This window comes from Belonocnema kinseyi, chromosome 3 (assembly GCF_010883055.1).
Source record: "Belonocnema kinseyi isolate 2016_QV_RU_SX_M_011 chromosome 3, B_treatae_v1, whole genome shotgun sequence".
NCBI classification, from domain to species: Eukaryota; Metazoa; Arthropoda; class Insecta; order Hymenoptera; family Cynipidae; genus Belonocnema; species Belonocnema kinseyi.
In genome coordinates, this window is record NC_046659.1 from 1335605 (window position 1) to 1348578 (window position 12974).

Here is a 12974-nt window from a genome sequence, read left to right on the forward strand (position 1 = left end):
CCCCCTTACAAGTGGTTGCGCATGCAACCACACCTGTTTCAAGTAGCGGTACATATGATCTATATAACCCTTTTGCTTAGGAATTTGCAAGACATGCAGGAGCGTATTAATTTTAGCTTTCACCCGCTCCTGAGCGAATTTAGCAAATATGAGTATAATTAAATTCTGTACAGTCTCACTCTAAAGATCTCTCTACTAAAGGTATAGGGAGAGAGAGATGGAGTTTACATAAAAATTATGTGAATTACTAAATAGAACTCACCCTTTCTTCTACGGCTACCTTGCGACTCTTCCATACAAATTCGCATACAGCGATTACACAAGCTACTCCCATGCCCCCCATCAATACAACGAATACTCCACCAACGTTTGCCAAACCAAGTTCATTAGCTGCTGAGCTGCTCTTTGAGACGTCATCCTGTGAATAAAGATATAATTGACAAATAAATATAGATCTCAATATATTATACTGCTCTTAATTTATAGGGATTGACGATTATTAATCCTTAAGAGATATAGAACCCTACGAACCTTCCTTGGGGAAATTATTTACTGGATGCAATTATTAGTACAAATTCAAATCAATGTTCAATAGATGTGCCAGAACTAGCGCATTTAATTAAAATGTGTCTAAATCATGAGGAATACACATAAACTGCTATACGGAAAACGTTAAATGTTCGATCGCTTTACACGCTAGATTTAAACATCGAAGAAAGGAAAATAATTTAATTGTGAAGCCGTCTTATAATGGCTCATATATCATCAGTGTTAAAGGATCTTTAACACTTGCATCCGAAAATGTCGTCTATTTTCCGGAGTGAAACGGTAAAATAAACATAAAACTCAATGAAGAAAGCAATATGCACATTGAATTGTTTCATTTATGATTCTACGTTAAAATTTCCTTCAGTAGGTCGCGGATTCAGTACAATAGTCTTTTTTCCGTGTCAAAAGTTAAAAAATACGATTATTGATACGTTCGAACCAACCTTCAGCAGACGTTAATGACAAATGTTATGCTTTTAAGAATGTTTAACGCTGAAAAATAAAACCATTGCAATTACTGTATGAGATGATGCCGCTTTAATTCAGTTTTTTTCAAGTTACGGAATGGATACTATGTGGATACTATAAGGATATGTTGTAACGTATCTGTTCGGTTCATCCGTTCCGCTAGGGGATACAGTGGGGGATCGGGGTCCACTGTACAGCTCTAGTGGGGATGCAAAAACCATTGTTGCTTCAAACAGCTCGAGGAGTGACGACTTATGGCCACAACTTTTCGCCATTTCGGCAAAACACGTTCACCCTGCTGTTTTCGATTTGGCAGTCCATAACATTTCCACGATTCAGGAATAGGAGCGTGAAACGTGTTTACACACACGACAGCAAGGTTATAAAGCGGTACTTAAAGCTTTACAGAAGTGTTTTCAGGAAAATAATATTACTTTATTTACCAAGGAATATAAAGTGTACGCTTAGCACAGACCTGTTTCACTGGTCTGAAAAACGAAACTTACCACTCAAAAAACTGGTAGCATTATAGCCTCTAATATGCTCGTGTAAAAATGATGTATATATATATAGTATGCCTGTCAACTTTACTAACTCAGCCCCGGAAATCTGTATAATGGTAAAGGGGGTGGTCGATAGTAAAAGAAAAGATGCATCAGCTCAACAAATAATAACTCTCAACATTAAATATAATAATTAACCATTGATTTATTCATTTGTAAATATTTCAGTGAACATTAATTTTGCTGGTAGAATTTACCCAAATACTCGATTAATTAAAAAGAAAATTCAAAATATCTAACCTGATATAACTAATCTACAGGAGATTATAGACCGTAAGCCCACAACATAAATGGCACCGCAATACGAATAAGGTCAATTTTCACCTGAGATGTTCGTCTGATGACGAGGAACGTAAAAATGGGTGTTTTACTTGGAAAAGTTGTCAATTTTTGAAAGTTAATTTACGTGACTTGGATAAGGTTAAAAATTGGTGTACATGTAGGGGATGACATCAGAAATAGCACCTGCGCATTGTCAGGCACTTGCCTGGATTAAAAAGTGTTGTGAGGTGGATTTGAAGTCGCCGGACATTCAGGTGAAATTTATTGAAGTTACTTTTACAGAAAAAAATTTGAAACAAAAGTTGGCTGTTTTCAAAAAACAGACGAAGCTGCCAGGAAATTGATTGTCACAACAGTTGAAAGGAAACGGTTGGATCTTCTTATAAGTTGTGCGACTGTGAAGGAGATGTGGACTAAATTAAATGCGGTTTGTGACATGAAATCTGATGAAAATTTATCGCTTGTGCAGAAACAGTTTTTTGAGTTAAGTGAGAGTCGAGTGAGAGTGTTGCGCATAATTTGTTGAAACTTGAGAATTGGTGGCAAAGATGAAGAGTCTCGTTGGCGTAATTCCTGATTCGATGGTGTTGGCACGTTAACTTTCAATTTTACCGTCCCAATTAAATCATTTTCATAGTGCCTAGGATTATGTAGACGGTTCAAAGAAAAATTTAGAAAATCTGACTATAAGATTGATGTCTGAAGAAGTTCGAATTGACAAGCAAGGAAACTCAGAAGAAATGACGTTTGCCTTGTTTACGAAGACGGACGGTTCAACGGTCACGCAGGCTTTCATGGGAATCACCAACGCTGTTGATAATGATTATTGGCTGATAGACTCAGGAGCATCGAATCATATGTTTACTTGAAGGGAGTGGGTTTGCGAATTCAATGAATTCAAAACTCCAGTCAAAGTAAGGATGGGAAATTGTGAGGAAATTCCAGCGTGTGGTACAGGTAACATGGAAATCGAGACTATGGTAGATGGTGATTGGATTGCTGGTATTATGTGTGATGTTCTATTTGTACCTGATTTGAAAAGAAATTTCTTTTCTGTAAGGCTTACTGCTAAAAAGGCGGTAGATTTTTTAGTTACTTATTATGGTGGGGGATTCAAATTGCTGCGTACTAATACAGTGATTGAAAATGGTTCTGTGAGCGGCGATCTATATAGAGTAGATTTGCGCGTCGTAATTCCAAAAGAATGTCTTGTTGTCAAGAAAGTAGATACCCTTCAATTGTGGTATGAACGAATTTGTCACCAGGATAAAAGGTATGTAAAAATTTTTTTTACAAATATGGAAATTGATCTTGTGATTGATAATGTTTTTTGCGAAGACTGTATATATGTATATATAAATTTATTTTATTCGAGAAAAATCAGAAGTATTAGAAAAATTACAAATGTTCTGTATTGAAGTTGAAAATTATTTTCTATGAAATTGTAAGGGATTCATAATGATGGTGGGAAGGATTACATCAACAAAAATGTAAAGGGCTTTCTGGATATTAAAGGTATAAAGCATACTTTAAATATTTTTTATACGCCACAGCGGAACGGTGTTGCATAACGTGATAATAGAATTATTGTAGAGGCCTTGCGTTCAATTGTTTACTTGAAACCAGATTTGCCCTTATTTTTATGGGCAAAAGCAATGAATACAGCCGTGTATTTCATTAGCAGAATTGGTCCAAGTAAACAAACTGGGAAAACTCCTGATGAATTACGGTTTGGTGAATCAGCTTACGTAAATAATTTAAAAGTTTTCGGTACGGCATGTTTTGTTCATATACCAGATGAAAAAAGAAGAAAACTTGACAAAAAGGCAGAAAAAGGTTTCGTAGTCAGCTATATTGGAAATTGCAAAGGTTATAGGGTCTATGTGCCAAGTATAATAGATGTAATTTTGAGTCGTGATGTAGTATTTAAAATCGAAAAGGTAATTCCGAATGAGGCTGATACAGATAATCAAAAAGGGAATTTAGAGAAACGCGATTTATCTCTTCACAGTGATGAGGAATCGTTTAAAAGTATTTCCGATGAGGAACATTCTAATAAAAAAGAAAAACCTTTGGAATTTTTAAGTAAAGATGACTCGCATGATAGAAAGTTAAGGGATAAACGATAAATTAGACAAACAGAATTTTTCAGTTGTCCCACATCGTTTATTGCTCAAAAAATACCTTTGAATTATAATGAAGCTGTTAGTTCAGAAGATAAAAGGGAATGGACGGCAGCTATGCAATATGAGATAAATTCTTTGCATGAAAATCCAACCTGGGAACTTTTCCAGAAACCGCAAGGTCAAAAGTAATTAATAATCGTTGGGTTTACACTAGAAAGGTAAATCCGGATGGTACGAGACGCTATAAAGCGCGTTTAGTGGTATGAGGTTATTCGCAGGTAGAAGGTATTGATTACGAGGAAACATTCAGTCCAGTAGTTAGTTTTGATTCGGTAAGAATGTTACTAGCAATTTCATTTCGTAATGGGTTATATCTCAGTCAGTTCGATATTAAAACTGCTTTTTTTGTACGGAAAATTGAAACAAATAATTTATATGAAGAAACCCGAAGGCTTTAATGATAGAAGTTCGCGAGTTTGTAAGCGACTAAGAAGTTTTTACGGTTTGAAGCAGGCACCGAGGTGCTGGACTGAAAATTTCACTAATTTTGACGAAAAAGATGGTTTTCAGAAAAGAACAGCTGATCCCTGTTTTTATGTTTATTCAGAGGGTAGCGAGAGAATGTACTTGGCTATCTATGTAGATGATGGATTATTAGCAGATACACATAAATGTCTTATAAACAATTTTATGAGTAAATTGAATAAAAATTTCCAAATAACTATGACAAAGAACGTAAAAAATTTCCTTGGACTAGAAATTTTGAGATTAATAGATGTGTCTGTTTTTATTAATCAAAAAAGTTACACGGAAAAGATCCTCGAGAAGTTTAATTTAAATAATGCTTATTGCATTTCTACTCCAATAGAAACTGGATGCAATATGACTGATTGTCAGAAAAATAGGTGTGTACCTCCGTACAGGGAAGCTATCGGTAATTTGATGTTTTTACACGTTGTTAATCGACTAGATATTGGTTTTGCAGTTAATAATGCATCGAAAGCTTTAGAGAATACTGATAAGATGCAATCGTTACTTGTCAAGCGAATTATTAGATATTTAAAGGGCACTGTAGACGTAGACGTAGTCAAGATTTCAGTTCTTGAGGTCTAGATTAGGTCTTGTGAGTAAGACTGAGATTATAAATAAGATAATCTGATTGAATTTATGTTTTTCTCAAAGTTGCAGAGTTTTAGAGAGAGTGTTCAAGTCTGTAATATTTCAAAATAATATTATTTAGAAAAATCTGCAAGCGATTACATCTATACTTATAATTAATATAATGATACGGGAGTGGGGATAACTGGGCTCCTAATGAGCTTTCTTTCGGCCAGTCAGTCGATCGGTCGCATGAGAGCGTCTTAGTGAAGATCGCTTATTGTATTCTCACTCGTATTTTCAGTGCAACTTTTTTTCTCAATATTATTAATAAACGGTGTGTTTTTTTGTTTTGTTTAAACTGTCGTTATTAATCGAAAAATCTCAACATAAATTATTTAAACAATTATTTACTCCAAAAAAGTAAGGAATAATCTATTTTCTAATTGAAATGCAGTATTCTGTCAATGTTTGTAGTTTTTTTAATAATAAATATTATGTAATTATTTAAATAATGATTTAATGTCTATTTTAGAAATTTCTAAAAATTGAGCCTCATATCAACTTTATTTTAAAACTAGTATCCCCGTGCTACGTTTTGTTGAATAATTACATAACTTTCATACATTTATTTTAATTTTTAATAAATTTCTATTTGTTTAAACAATATATATTAGCACAAGAATTTGTTTTCGATAACTAAAAAATGTAATAAAATAGCACACATACAACAATTACATATAAATTATATATAAACAATTATTTCCATAAAAATATTTTTAAAATCGTATTGTCTGAGGTAAACATAATATTAAATGATTTTGGGGAGCGGTAAATTTGAAGAAAAAAACAACTTATAGTATAAACAATAACATAAAGCTTTTAGCAGAATTTTTCACTCCTCGAAATCATTCAATAATAGGTTTTACTGAAAAAATACTATTTTTCAAAGTTTTTTTTTTGGAAAAGTAATTATTTAAATAAATTGAAATCGTTTAAACAATTAAAAAGTGGTTGATGTATTCTTTCTATGCACTATACAGTGAGAAACATGTGTTCTATTTTATTTCATTTTTTTCAGTTATCAGAAAAATATTAAATGAGCAAATAAAGATTGTTTAAACAAATATACATTTATTAAACATGAAAAGAAATGTATGAAAATGTTGTAATTATTTCACAGAACGAAGCACAGGATCCTAGTTTAAAAAGAAAGTTAATATGAGGCTAAAATAACAAATTTTGTATTTTGTTAAAACATGGAAAATGATCATTTTTATCGCACAAGAATAAATGAAAAATATTTAATTTTTAATTTTTCAATTGTTGTAATATATAGCTCTAATTGTAATGAAGCTCAACAATATGTAATTCAAAATAGCATAATAGTACCTCCGAGCATACATTATAGAACTGCATTGAAAATGCATCACGAAGAAATTGTAATGCTTACACCAATGCCCATCGAAAAATGTGAGGTGACCCCGCGCTGTATCCGGAAAACTTGACTTTCGTCACGGTAATAAAGATCGAATATATTTCAACAACAAAATATAAAGTTTAACAATAATAAAGAATAGATATTTTAAAGTAAAGCGATTTTGTTGTTTAATTTTTAGAATCATATTTACCTTTATTACAACCTTCTACGATAATCAGAAGCTGAGAACGTGACTCTGTTTATTCTTATTTATAGCCGAACAAGTTATTGTCTTACTTGAAAGTGGCTGACACAAATTCCTTGTGAATAACTTACTCTATTCGTGTAATAATTTTGAGCACAACTTCTTTTGAATTGCTGAAAATACAACAGGTGAAAAAAACAATGGGAAAAAGAAGGGAATTTGCGAATAACTTGGTAAATATTACTATTTTGATCAATTACTTCTTATTAATCTTAGAGTAGGCCTGTAATGTAGTACTTTTTCCTTCGAAAAATTAAAAAAAAATGACTTGTAAAGAAAAACGGCATCTCTGGGAGTGGGCTTCACGTGAGTTAACTTTCAATAAATGCAACCTTTTCCAGGTTGCCACCGCTAAACGCATTCACTCCGACTTGTAAGGCATACATTTTAACGTTCCTCATCATCAGACGAATATCTCACTTGAAAATTGGCCTTACCCGTATCACTTAGCCATTTACGTTGTGGGATTACGGTCTATTAGGCTCCTCCGTTGGGATACTCCATGAAAATTTTCTTCTAAAAATAAATTTATCTATTTAAAATTCCAGTTTCACATTCTAGATTTATATTAATTAATTGCTATGGTTACGCAATTCAAAGGGGACCATAATAGGCAGCGGCGGCCTTAGCCTATGTGGCGCCCTCGGTAAAAATGTTTCATGGCGCCCCTTTCAAAATCAAAAATGCCAAAGTTGTTTAGATTTTCAGCGCAAACAAAACAAAACACATTAGATGGGTCCTTAGAAGAGTCATATTATTTCAGAAAACATAGATTTAGAATACATAAAAATTAGTACAAAGAAAACAAAGTAGATTAAGATTGTAAATTAAGCTTATTTAATGTCCGAAATTAACTTTTCGGGCTTTCTTATCGGCGAAATCTTTAATTAGAGCAGAAAAGTCTAGATTTTTGGCGATATCGTTTTCAACTGACTAAGTTCCTAAACTGGAAAGTCGGTCTTGTGACATTGCAGATCTTACATAAGTTTTAATTCATTTTAGTTTAGAAAAACTTTGTTCTCCACTTGCTACAGTAACAGGAGTTGTTAATAAAATTCGCAAAGCAATCCATATATTCGGATATTAATCTTGTAAACTGTTCCGCTTTATGCAGTTCAATACCTTGAGCGGAGTATTTTTATCTTGAACCTAACCAGAAAGAAAAGTTTTAATACTTATTCGTTCAGAGCAAAGCAGAGTACCGTCAGTCTCAGATTTCGAATTAACCATGAGTTCAATTTGAAGAGTTGCACAGGATTGACCAAGTTCTTTTCTTTCTGGTAGATTATCTAAATTGTACAAAAAAACCCATATTTCTGAATATTCTTTTAGCTGCTCAAAATTTTTTCTTCATAGACACTAAAGCTGCATCCAACAGAGGATTAAAGAATTCGATTTCTAGCTTTTTCTGTGTACAAACGATGTGTTCATCTTGGGTAATTTCGTCAAAGTGGTGCTACACACGTCTGATTCTTTTTAATGGTTTAAATACCGACTCAGTTGGTAGTTCTTCTACTAGATGTTTAGCTGTAATAATGGCTTCTTTAAAACCGTTTTTCGATAGTCTTCTAAAAATGCAAAACATTTATTTGGCATTTCTACGCATTCAGCGATATCCAAAGAAGTAAGAAAGCTGAAGTCTTTCGGTTGTTCTGCTAGGGTGATTGCCTCATGCACTATATCAGGATCACAGCCTTCAGTTACAAAGTGATTAAAGCATCATGAATACCAGAAATTTCGTAACAAACTAGTTTTACACTAATAATTTTCGCTTTCCAACGTGTGTGACTTAGTTTCTTTACAGTAAAGATTTTTACGTGACCAGTCAGAATCTTCTATCGATTGGCCGACGCTGAGAATAGTGTAAACAGTCTTTGAAGAACACCGAACAAAGTAACTGATTTTACAGAAGACTTTGCAGAGTCACATAAAACAAGATTTGAATTATGACTTTCACAAGGCACATATGAAGCTAATGGATTTATGTCTAAAATCCTTTTTGGAACACCAATACTCTTTCCCTTCGTTTTCGATCCAATACCATACCCCTGCCCTCTGCAACTACTGAGGTTGAGTCCATATTTAGTCAAAATATTAATAAAAACTTCAGTAATACATAAACCAGTAGTATCATTAACGGCGAAGAAACCTAAATAGTGTTCTTTAATTTGCACTTTATCATCTGATAAGTCAACAAATCGAATTGTAAGAGAGAGTTGTTCTTTCCGAGAAATGTCTGGAGTGCAGTCAAACATGATTGCGTAATATATGGCTACCTTGGCTCTACTTATAATTTTGGCATTTACTTTTTCAACCATCAAATCTATTAATACATTTTGAATCGTATTTTCGAAATTTATTCTTCAATAATTTTTTGTTACTGTTTGTCTATGATTTCTCATGTTTTTAGTTTAATTTCTGTTTCCACCCACTGGTAATAACATTTCATATGGGAGGTAGAATTCTCACGAGTTCCTAATGCTTCGGATGCATATTTCCAATTATTGAATCCATCGCAGACTAATTTGTAGTTGGATTTTTCTTCAAAAAGTCGACAACAAAAACAGAATATGGAATCTTTACAAACGGAGTAAACAAGCGCATTGTTAACTGGCGCATTGTTACCTTCAAGAAGACGAACCTCCATTTGTTCAACCTGTTCAGCATTGATGGTGACGTTTGTGTCGAGACATCACGTAGCAGATAGTTCTTCTATTTCTTTTGTACGAGTACATTCATCTTCCTGTTTTTGCACAGAATATTTCTCAATGTACATAAACTTCTTACTCTTTTCAAATTTTTGCTCTTTTGCTTTTTTTCAGGTTTGCGTTTTCTGTATTCGTGGCCGGACGGCTTTTTCTTATCATTCGGATGTTTTTCTGACATTATGACATATTTCAGTGTGTACCACATACCATTTATACCAGTGTGGAGAAAATAAATAAAAAATCAAAAAAAGTCTTTTAAATGTACCCATTAATAGACCCCTAATTTGTTTTGGATGTAGGGCGTAGACTGCGTATAGTTTCGTATAAACTAGAGGGACACTGGAAAAAATATACAAATAGATAGACGGACGGACAAACATATAGAAAAGCCATCGTTACTGAAAATTACAAGTTAATACGTTTCGCTATTTCAGTATTTTACATAAGCTTATAAGCGGTATCGGTCAAATGATAGTAACTATGGCAAAGGTAATAAACAATTAAATATATGCTACCAATTTGTTGTCAAATTTTTGATTATTTTTTCATCTGTTTATATCAGACAATGAATAATCTTTTATTACAGGGTAATTTTTTAACTTGAAACTTTCAAATATCTCGAAAAATAGGCACTCCATGAAAAATTGTTATGAATTGAAATTTGATCACTCTGAGGAGTACATACACTGATGCTAAAATCGGTTCGCCCACACCGCCCTCTGGGCATGGGGGTGAGGGCAAGTTCAAAATATTAAATGGGAATCCTCAATTTTTATTGCATATTCAGATATTTTGGATAAAAATGCGTATGATTTGTCTAAAACATTTTTCTCGTTTCGCGATAGATGGCGCTCTAATCATCAAAATGCAATTTTTCTTCATTTTTTTGTTACTGAGAATGCACGCTTACGATTCTGCAATAAATTAAAAATAAAAAATACACCATTTTCACATACGTTTGTACGTCGTTTCTACTATCCGTACATTTAAAATTTTCGTTTTTCCCCTCCTGGTTACGAAATTAGGGGCGAAATTGATTTCGAGGGGCTAACTTCACTCAAACCCCCGAAATTCAAATTTCACAAATTTTCTTTTTGGATACATTTGTACGTCGTTTATACTGTTTGCACATTTCATATCTTTGTTCCACCCTTTTGATTGCCTTGCTAGGGACAAATCAAAATTTCGCTTCATCCCCCCGAAATTTTAATCTTTTTTTTTTGCTAAGGTTTGTACGTCGTTTGTACTGCTTGTACATTTCATATTTTTGTTTGTAAACTCTTCGTTGCCCGGCTAGGGACAAATAAAAATTTTGTTTAATTCCCCCGAAATTCGAATGTTTGAATTTATCTTTTTGCTCACGTTTGTACGTCTTTTGCAACGTTTGTACATAACATATTTTCGTTTGAACCCCTTTAGTTACTCGGCTAGGGGCGAATCAATATTTCTTGTCATCCCCCCTAAATCCTAATTTTTCAAATTTTCTTTTTGAATACGTTTGTACGTCGTTCTTACTGTTTGTTCATTTCATATTTTCGTTTGAACCCTTTTGGTTGCCCGGCTAGGGGCAAAAAAATTTTCGTGTCGTCGACCCGGAATTTCAATTTTTGAATTTTTCTTTTTGCTAACGTTTGTACTTCGTTTGTACTGTTTGTCCATTTCATATTTTCGTTTGTATCCTCTTGGTTGCCCGGCTAGGGACAAATCAAAACTTCGTTTCATCTCCCCGAAATTTGAATTTTTCTTTTTACTAATGTTTGTACATCGCTTGTACTGTTTGTACATTTCATATTTTCGTTTGTATCCACTTTGTTTTTTCGTTTGTATCCACAATATTTAATGCAAAAATAGTACAAACGACGTACAAACGTTAGCAAAAATAAAAATTAACAAATTTATATTTCGGGGATGGCATAAAAACTTGAGTTTCCCATAGCAGGAAAACCAAGAGGGTACAAACGAAAATATGAAATGTACAAACAGTAAAAGCGACGTACAAAGGTTAGCAAAAAGAAAAATGGAAAAATTCCAATTTTTAGGGGATGCGTGAAGTTAGCCCCCCGAAATCAATTTCGCCCATAATTTCGTAAACAGGAGGGTGAAAACAAAAATATTGGATATACAAACAGTACAAACGACGTACAAACGTGTGTAAAATGAAAATTAAAAAAATGTTTTTTTTTGCTGGGGGCTAACTTCACAGGGATCTTATCATCGTCTTATCATCGTGTTATTCTCGTTCTGTGTTCTGACCACGGTGTTTTTAAATATTTCATAAATCGAAAGGACCCTCTGAGGAAAGGGCTCTAAACACATGTATTTAGAAACATGTATTTATATTGGCTAATCTGTAAGGAACATCGATTCTAGGATAAGAGAACAAAACAATTATTGGTAACATGATGATAGAAGCACAGCATTATTTTTTCATTCAAATACGAAGCATTATCATTTTGACCTCGATAATTTTTAAATTTTAAATATCGAGACTAACCAAACGCAAAGACTTTTTAGAGAAATATTACATATATCAAATACAAACTCTCCGGCAACAAAAGAACCGGCATCGAAGTTCTCAGTCATATATATTGTAACTTGAATAATAGCACTAATGATGGTAAAAATTCACAACACAATTTTAAACTTTAATTACTAATTTTAATTGAATGTTGATAAACTGAATAATTAGTATTCAGCAAATGAATTTCAACCAAGACAATTAGGTTGTACTAAATATAAAGTAATATACACACTATGTTAAGTGTGTACTCAAGATAAGATAATAAGGGAGAGTGCGATCACTTGTCACAGTGCGCTGTGCGACTAGCAGCTGAAATTACTTATACAAACACCACGTTTAGGCGAATATATTACTCCATATTCATGAAATGTCATTTTATCATGGTGGTTTGCGAATGAATCACGTGATGGCCTGCTAATGTTAATTTTTAATATAACATTATTCTAAGACCACCATGGAAATCGCAATACCTCTGTATTTTAACATTTACTATTTTCAGCGAATATGTTTTAAGACAATAATTTGTAACTACATTCACTTGCCATGTTGCTCCTCCAGAAAGTTTGCAAGGACTGACTTAATTGAATTATAATATGTTAAAGAGTGAAATATGAAAAAGTGAAGAATGTTTTTACTTTGTTCTGGGAAATAACATGATTCAATATTTTTGAATATTCTGTGCTTAGGTTATCTACATAGATCTTATTCAAGAGGCCCTTCGTCGAAGGGCGAAAATTTTGCCCGTTTATTAATTAAAAAGTTTTTTAAAGTCAATATACCGACAAGTCTTTCACATGATTTATTATTTGATCATCCTTTTCATCGGCGCTCTTGGAGGTGTCAAGTGTTCACTTTTGAATAGCCTGAAAAGCATCCCTGCATGTCAAAAAGATGCTTTAGACAATTGCAGGCAAACTACATAAGGCGTTCGTCAGTTGATGTATCTGGGTTCTCAGGGAGCACAAGATTGAATA

The 12974-nt window shown here is 33.3% G+C and overlaps 1 protein-coding gene across 2 annotated transcripts in view; it reads right to left on the reverse strand.

Annotated features, from left to right (window-relative positions):
- Positions 1 to 247: 247 nt before the first annotated feature.
- LOC117169694 (glutamate receptor ionotropic, kainate 2) overlaps positions 248 to 12974 on the reverse strand; it is a 659604-nt gene continuing 646877 nt past the window's right edge. For both annotated transcript variants that reach the window (XM_033356181.1, XM_033356180.1), the window contains one exon: positions 248 to 418. In XM_033356181.1, coding sequence (XP_033212072.1) covers positions 248 to 418 — 171 coding nt within the window. The remainder of the gene's footprint in view (positions 419 to 12974) is intronic.